Here is an 8,496-nt window from a genome sequence, read left to right on the forward strand (position 1 = left end):
AGGTCATTTAAAACGAGATATGCTCACATTATTCTAAAAACGTGTGTCATCTCCATTCCATCCATCGGAAAATCAAAAATTAATCAACCTGCTTCTCATGCAGTCATATTATAATTGACGGGTTTTGAGTTTGTGCATATGTTGGTGGTGCCGTGGTGGCAGAGAGAATAGTGTGAGCAAAAAGAGTTGAATCGAGGAGAAAGTTTTTCAGCTGCTCCTCCGTCCCATTTACCATTCGTCTGCTTTTACTATTTATACTCCCAAAAACTTACAAAAATTGGTGGGGTATATGTGAGCGTGAGCGTGAACAGTTTTTTATTAAGAAAGTAGGGGCTGTGCTTATCATACTTAACGACAAATTGAACAACTTGTGGAGATTGACAAGACTTACCGGGTGATTTCTAAGTTTCTTATTTTTGTATAGAATAATATTGTCTATCTTTAATTTCAAATTTATCTCTGCGAATTGTAATTTTAATCTACACTCCATTTGTGTAATACCCGATTTGTTATACTTTTATATTAAACATAGGGAAGTACTTTGAACTTGAATGAGTGGACCTATTTTCGATTTCAGATTCATTCGGTGATCGATGATCGATGAGAAAGCAAAATACTGACACAAATGGACCAGTACCAGTAAGCCAATCTTAGCCAACTATTCTAATATTTTTTTTACTAAGGGCCAAGTACATTTTCAAATTTCTCATTTGTTTTTGAAGTCAACGAGCGACCTTAAGAAGACTGATCGTCGTCAACACGGAACGCTTTTTCTAAAATACGTGTTGTAACATTAGCTCCCAGTTCCGGCCTTCCGGTTAATTCAATTCTACAGAAAAAGTTGATCTCTGAAGCATAAAAGACAAACACTAATCACTACTTCTACACAACCAATGACATGCTTAAATAATTTGTTAAAAAAGTGGCACGTGAACATGTTCGACTGATTAAACAAATAAATCTTCTTCAACCTTGGAATCATCACGAAGATGGTAGCTGGTAAGAGAATTTGGAACATTTAATGGCACAAATGTATTGAAATCACTTCAAATACGGTTCTGACATTAAGTTTGAGGGTAATTAATGTACCATTCATCATTAAGATTTTGATTCTGATCAGTTCACAGTTGTGTGATTCGCTCATTTTTCATGGCATGAGAGAAGCTTTACCGGGATAGGGTGATATTTAAAAAAATCCGAAAAGTTCCATGGGGGGCGAGTGAGCACGGATAAACATCATGTAATGCATGAGTGTCTCGCAATTCGGGTGCGACGATCAATAAAATTCTGGTGGAAATGCGCGAGTCACTCACACTGTTAACAAGCTAAAAGAAAATTGTTGCTCCTTTCTTGGTGTGGTAGTAGTAAATCCTCCTGCAGGGAGAAAGGAGGGCAGATCTCCCAGCTCTGCTTTCTCCGTTAACATAATACACAAGTTTCACTCTTGCACTTATTTACCTTTAGTAAAAGTTAGCCATGTGATGCCCATTAAAATCTGCAACCCTGAGATCTCACCTCATCTTATCAATATATTGACAATAAATTGGGGGATTGATGCCAATCAGGATTGATTTCGTTAAAACTGGACATCACTATATAATACCATTATGATAAGCAAAGAGTTTCATTACAAAATACTGTTCTTATCAGTTTTGTCTCAGTTCAAAGTAAAGTGCAGATTTAATTCCATAAATAGTGTATTATTGTAACTGATCGATGTTGTTGGGTCAACTATGACCAGTCGACGAATGACAGTCAGCGTGATCTGATCACTTGAAATAGATGCATCGGCTTAGAATTAGTTACAGTTAGCCTTGATGGCATCCTTTGTGAAGCGATGTTGCTGCTTCGAGATCCCAGAGGATCTTGTCGAATCGGTTGTGTTCAAATGTACCAGCCCCAACTGTAAGCTGTAGAGTGCTGCAGAGAGCTGTTTCTTTATTTAATACATTTAACAAATGATTCTTATTCCGTGTTATCAATATTACAGGTTGTTGTGGGTGCTGTGCACCAAGATATAAGAGATTAGTCGACAGTGTCTTCCCACGCGGTGTCGAGGTAAGCTTCAAACATTGGAAGAAATTGCATGTATGCAATGCATACTATGCATTGGTACAATAATTTATATGACAAACTTTTTTCATATTATTCACAGGATGGGCTTGTTAAATCTAATATGGAGAAGTTGACATTCTATGTCCTCAGCTCCCCAGAAAAATTAGATCGGGTTGGAGAATATTTATTTCAAAAAGTTAGTCGGGATATATACCGCAAGAAAAATGGGTTAGTTTTTGAAAATATAGTTTATTTATGCTCACCGGTTTAATTTTACTAATCTAGTTATATGTTATACAGTGCTGTGGTTATCGGGTAAGTACATAAAATTTACAGTTTAAATTGAGTAACTTGATGGATTTTTTGACGACTTTACCTATGTATGTACACTATGTTAAAAATCGACTTATCATATAGTGTGGAGGCAATGGACCAACTTCTGCAAGCATGCCACTCACAGAGTTTAAACTTGTATGTGGAGAGTTTTCTTCGTATGGTTCAAAAACTTTTAGAATCGCCAGATCCAAATTTTCAAATTTTAGCAACTCAATCAGTAAGTTATAACAATTTATAATGAGTAACTCGATTCTTTCCATCATTATTATCAATATATTATATATCGTGTTCCTTCTTTCCAACAACCAGTTTGTTAGATTCGCATCTATTGAAGAAGATACTCCATCTTATCATCGTCGCTACGATTTTTTTGTATCGAAATTTGCCTCCATGTGTAAGTCAAACTTTTGTAATGCAGAAAATATTTTGCAAATATATTTAATTATTTAAATTGAAATGAAGTATTATAATTTATATTCATGACTCACTAGGTCACAACAATGCGTCAAATGATATACTCAGAGCGGAAATACGAGCTGCTGGAATTAGAGGTTTAAAGGTTCGTAATAGGTTACATATTTCGTTGTTTGCGTACCCCGTGAACCTCATTCTAATTCCTATATCAATTAAATTATAATACTGTTCTAGGGGGTAGTTAGAAAAACTGTATCCGATGAACTTGTCGAAAATATTTGGGAATCCTCGCATATGGAAAAAATAATCCCTTCGTTGCTCTTTAATATGGAACAAGGAAGGTTAGTCAAGCTCAACGTTTTCATTTTGCTTTAACGTTGTACATCTTTGTTGAAAATAAAATATATCAATATTCTGATTTTTAGGAAAACGTTAGTAAAAGACGAGAATGATGCTGCTACGGAAAACTCTGGAGAAGATGAGCTGGATGCACCAAAGTTGGCAGAGAACTGTATGAGGGACTTGGTCAACAAGGCAACTTTCGGACACGTTAGAAGCATAGTAAAACCCGTTCTTTAGTACGTCTTCATAAATCCATTTCACTTGATTACTTCCAAGATATTTGTAGTTGTCTAGATTTGATGTTAAAACTAATTAAAGATAATAATTGTCGTTATATTCTGTTTTCAGTCATTTTGATGTATTTGAACTATGGGTGCCAAATGATTTTGCCGTTCACACATTTCGAGTTATCATGTTTTCAATTCAGGTATAACATATTTGTATAAACATACACAGCAAAAATACTTATCAACTGCGAACTACATATTTCTTGATTCAATATTTTTCAGTCGCAATACTCGTATGCCGTTATTGAGACTTTGATGAACCACATGGAGCAGCACAACAATAAATCAAATGCGAAAATAAGAACAAGTATGGCGGACGTGCTTGCGAAAATAATCGACATTGCTGCTGGTGAAAGCGTTGGCCCGTCAGTGTTGGAGATTGTCAATGCAATAGTCCAACACTTGCAAGTGTCCACGAAAATGGAAGGGGTTGACGGGGACGAAAAAGCATATCGTGAAGGTTCGTGATTTTTTTAGTTCTCTCTATAGCTATTATAGTGATGTGCAAATAACTGTATGTTGTTGACATATGCTGCAGGTTTAATTTCAGCACTAGGAGAATATGTTACTCATCTACCAGACTATCAGAAAATAGGTAAGATTAAAGTTATAACCTTCATCAATTTGTTTTCTATAACTTTTGATTACATGCATATATCGTTTTAAACATAGAAATTATGAAGTTTATCATGCAAAAGGTACCATCCCGGTCCGAAAGTAATAGATTGCTCCAAAATATGCTCCTGAAATCTCTTCTCATGGTAAAAAGAATTTATGAACCTCTGGGAATTTCGAATTTATGGTGACTATTGATATCATTGTTTTCGTTTAGGTGGGATCTAAGTATTCTTCAACTTATTTAAGTACAACATTTCCACTGTCCTTCCTTCAGCCTTTATTAAGTGAGTTGAGATTGGTTTATGCAAATTGTACTATTTAAACATTTCGTGTTTTTATTACCCATTCTACAGCCCTCAGTCAAGATGATGACCCAGAATTGCGATTGCTCGTACAAAACATTCTTCATACTCTCATCGATCGAAGACGGAACAGGGAAAAACTTTTATCTCCAACGTAAGAGAGTAACTGAATCTCGCTGTGATTTTATGTCTATGAAAATTACATCAAGCATCCAATCTATCTGTTCACTCAAGTGAACTCTTTTGTGCATAATTTAACGATGTGCACGTTTCACTCCGTCCGTATTTTATCGTATGCAATTTATTCTCATGGGTTTGTTAAACAAAATGGTATATCAGCTTGATATATACAACGTATTCATTACAATTTCTCTTTGGTTGATCATCTTTTCCTAAACTCATACGTACCTATACATGAGATATATTGGTGCATATAATAAGTGTACCTAAAAATTGCGTATGGTTGGAGTAATAATTCTCCAAATTACAGGTTGAAGCTTGATAATCTAGACCGAGAGCCATGCACAAGGACGGATATCCTGTTTGTAAAAAAGAATGGAGCAGAAATATTTAGCAGTATGTTCACCAGCTTGGAAAAGACGAACAATGGGATAAAAAATATGAATGCAGTCTACACCACTGCAGCTTTATTTTGTGTGGAGCTTTTTTGTGAAGATACTCTGTTTGATTTTGTTAGACTAATAATTAGTTTTCAAGATTTAGCTATTACTTCGTCAGTGTTAAATGCGGCACAAAAAATTCATCTTCACGTCATTGCGCTTTCGTTGTTCACCCTCGTTGCTCATTTATTGCCAAGTCTGCAGGATTATTGTAATAAGGTAATAAAGTCCAACAAATAAATATAAGCATTGACACTTTATCCACTTTAAATTAATAACCAATTATTTTTTTTATTACAGGTGACAAAAGGGAGAAGGGAACATGCTATTCATCTTCTTCCCCCTCTTAAAACCCGATATGAAGTATATGAACCATCAGGTGAGAAATTTTTTGGCATAAATGTCCAGTATTAAATTCAATTTAAAATAATAGAACCATACAAGCACATATTAGTAAAAACAAACAAGTTACCCAATAAATTTCTACATGATATTCCCATCATTATAGCCTTTGTAGGGCTGGGGAACTATATTTCGGTTTGGTTATGTATACTTTTGACACCTTCAAAATATAATACGGTGTTTTTTTGTAATTAGATTCACAAAGCATTCCGGACCCTTGTCTCATTCAGCAAGACCAAGTGTTTGATGTTCTAAAAAAAGAAGGAATAGAACCCTCCAGCAAACCGTCGTATTCTTTTCCACGCCATTCTTGGGTTGATGCTCATATGCAGTCCAGCACAGCTCCTGACCTTAGCTCCATCAGTGTGGAAGTAGATTCTGGGTATGCTAATTTTTGTAAATTTTGTAATTAGCAACTTAATTGTCTCATGATGAGATTGGATTAAAAAGGCAACATAAGCCGACTTGAGATCATCAATATTTATAATACCATTAAACTGCATCGTTTGGAATAGTTCATTTACTTAGGGCTTCTCTTCGTCGTAGTCTTCCTGTATAACATATACCTGTCCAAACATTTCTCCAATCAAGCTTAATAGGAATTGTCAATATTTTCCTTTAAATCCAAATATTTTTATTTGTTTATTATGTATATACCAACAATTAAATTATAATTAAATTATACGTCTTCCAGAGCTTCTACTCCCGTTGGATCTAGTAAGGTATGTATGTACATTTAGTATCAATTAAATTAAAATTATATTTTCTGATTTATGAATTAAAACTTGCAGCAACAAGCCGAGGAAACTGTTATGACTGTAGACAGCTTAAAAAATGTATTGAACGAGCCTCCGGAAATAAGAAAAGAGTTGGAAACTCAGAAACGCAAGGATTTGTCAAATACTTTTAAAACGGCTCCCTTTGAAGACCTTGTTAGTAAAGCTGCCGCACGAGTAAGTTATATACATATTTGTTATTTTGGTGTCTATGTTAATATATTTTTATAGTTTTCACAATCTATTATGCAAGGAAGTGATAATTTTTTGTTTTACGTGTTTTAGAGTGGAAATTTGCAAAATAAGTTGTCAGAGATATTTACTAAAATGTCGGTAGCATCGTCTCCTACTTCGGCTAGTTTAGAAGGAAACTCTACAAATCGGAACAATAATTCAAATTCCCTTACTCTTAGTAACCATCATCATAATCACAATCACATCGGCAATAAAGTTCAGTTCCCTCAAATTTTTCAATTGTGAATTACACATAAAATATTTACTAATCTTGATATGTATTTATTTAATTGTAAATCGAGAATTTGTCTGATATATTTATTTGTATTGTCTTATCGTTAAGTAGATTTAATGCATGTAGCTTAGCTATGTATATGCAGACTGCAACATTGACATATTACGATTCATTCCTGTTCATAACTAGACATATAACCCTGCGGGATAGGTGTTATACAAAATGTTTCGAATTACGTAATCTAAATAAGGGTATATTAACAAAGCTGAAGGTGCTCCTCAAAGCCAGTGTATTAAAGTAAATTAAGAAAATAGGAAAGAAAATATAACAATATAAATATATCTATCTACAATGGAATTAGGTTACAAGTATACATTTAGATACATGTCTTGAAATATGTATATTACATCTTCGCTGTGCCTAAATATCAATCCAATTATAATGACTTGAGTAGAATGGAAAGGCACCCTGTTAACATGTTATTACTACACTTGCCAGCACAAATGTCCACCTACATAAATAGTCTTTTCATAAATACATACATTCACCTTTGATTCAAGTTGTGTCAGCCTTATATCCATCAAGAACCTATTACTCATCTTAAATGACATATTATTCAATCTCAGTATTATGTTAGTGTTAAAGGGGCTTCCTGATTATGATTCTAATTAATGAGGGTATGTCTTGCAGTCCTAAATATTTTCGAAATCAGCAAATTTCAGGGATACTTTTAATCAAGAAAACTTTTTTAGTGTAATTGATAATTTAATTTGTACATCTGATTTGATATGAATCAAGTAGTTGTCAAAACATTAGCCTCTATAAATATTAATATATACATATATACTTGTATAGCTATATATAATGTACATGTATTTTTGTGTCTAGTTTAATTTTGCAGTTTTACTCGAAACAACAATACCGGTACAACTCTGACAAGTTGTACGCAGACGACTACACCACTATAAAATCATAATTGAAGACCCCTGAATTATTTACTTAAATATGAAACTATTCCTTTATATAAATATCATATATAGAGAAATTATTCCCATGATTGATTGTGACGTACCTGGACATCGACATAGTGAACAAAAGCTATAGAATGAAAAATAAAATCCAAATATGTATGTATAATGAAATAATTCTGACCTGCATCTTCACAAGTATTTAGAGGCAAAATTATGATTTTGTCTTTCATGCGTTTGCAGCAACAACCACACGAATATTTTAGAAGATGGAGAATGCATATCCTAAATTTAGCAATCTGCTCATCACACAACGAATGTCTGTATTTACACACTTTTACGTTGTTCGTTGGCTCATTCCGAGAAAGAAAAATCCCGACTTCTTGTCTGTATAATATTATATTGATCATTGGTAAATTGCATGTCTGCTTAATTATGATGCAATAAAATGGAAACTAATTACGAAACAGGGTGGAATTTATATGAAATTGTATGTACATTATTGATACAGTGCTTTAATTAGATAAAACGACTTTAAAGGCCAAACGTATAATGATTTTATTATTTTTGGGAGACTCGACTGCATTCTTACAATGTTAATTTCTCAAGTTCTTGTTATTAAAAAATAGTTGTTAAATATGAAAGTAAAATCCCTCCCCCACTGTTCTGCGAAATTTTGTAAGGACTGAGTTTCTTTAGCCAACATATTCATTTATTATTTGCATGAATTTGTATAGCACAGTTGTCTTGTATAGTTTGTTCATTTCGAGCAATCAGACTTACTACCAATCAACAGACATATCCATCTGCTATATCTTCTTATCGCAGGAGAGCCTGCGGACTGCGAAATATACATATTTGAAGCATCGTATTTTCAAACCTTGCTCATCCTTTCCTTGCTTTCGTT

The 8,496-nt window shown here is 33.9% G+C and overlaps 1 protein-coding gene and 1 long non-coding RNA gene across 2 annotated transcripts; one reads left to right on the forward strand and one right to left on the reverse strand.

The window, feature by feature from the left end:
• The first annotated feature begins 1,378 nt into the window (after positions 1 to 1,378).
• On the forward strand, positions 1,379 to 7,766 carry LOC110858268 (protein EFR3 homolog cmp44E). Its single transcript, XM_022106971.2, has 21 exons — positions 1,379 to 1,905; positions 1,991 to 2,058; positions 2,156 to 2,283; positions 2,356 to 2,370; positions 2,473 to 2,608; positions 2,701 to 2,785; positions 2,883 to 2,950; positions 3,040 to 3,146; positions 3,231 to 3,383; positions 3,496 to 3,574; positions 3,657 to 3,894; positions 3,973 to 4,029; positions 4,107 to 4,195; positions 4,267 to 4,336; positions 4,406 to 4,508; positions 4,845 to 5,193; positions 5,275 to 5,353; positions 5,572 to 5,758; positions 6,071 to 6,098; positions 6,168 to 6,329; positions 6,438 to 7,766. The coding sequence occupies exons 1-21, from the start codon at positions 1,818 to 1,820 to the stop codon at positions 6,630 to 6,632; spliced, it is 2,484 nt and encodes an 827-aa protein (XP_021962663.1). The 5' UTR covers positions 1,379 to 1,817; the 3' UTR covers positions 6,633 to 7,766.
• On the reverse strand, positions 5,456 to 7,892 carry LOC110858277. Its single transcript, XR_002548746.2, has 3 exons — positions 7,774 to 7,892; positions 5,867 to 5,942; positions 5,456 to 5,763 (listed from the first exon to the last, which is right to left on the reverse strand). It is a non-coding gene; the product is annotated as an uncharacterized LOC110858277 (long non-coding RNA).
• Between the last annotated feature and the right edge of the window lie 604 nt (positions 7,893 to 8,496).

This window comes from Folsomia candida, unplaced genomic scaffold (assembly GCF_002217175.1).
Source record: "Folsomia candida strain VU population unplaced genomic scaffold, ASM221717v1 Fcan01_Sc001, whole genome shotgun sequence".
In the NCBI taxonomy this organism is placed as follows: domain Eukaryota; kingdom Metazoa; phylum Arthropoda; class Collembola; order Entomobryomorpha; family Isotomidae; genus Folsomia; species Folsomia candida.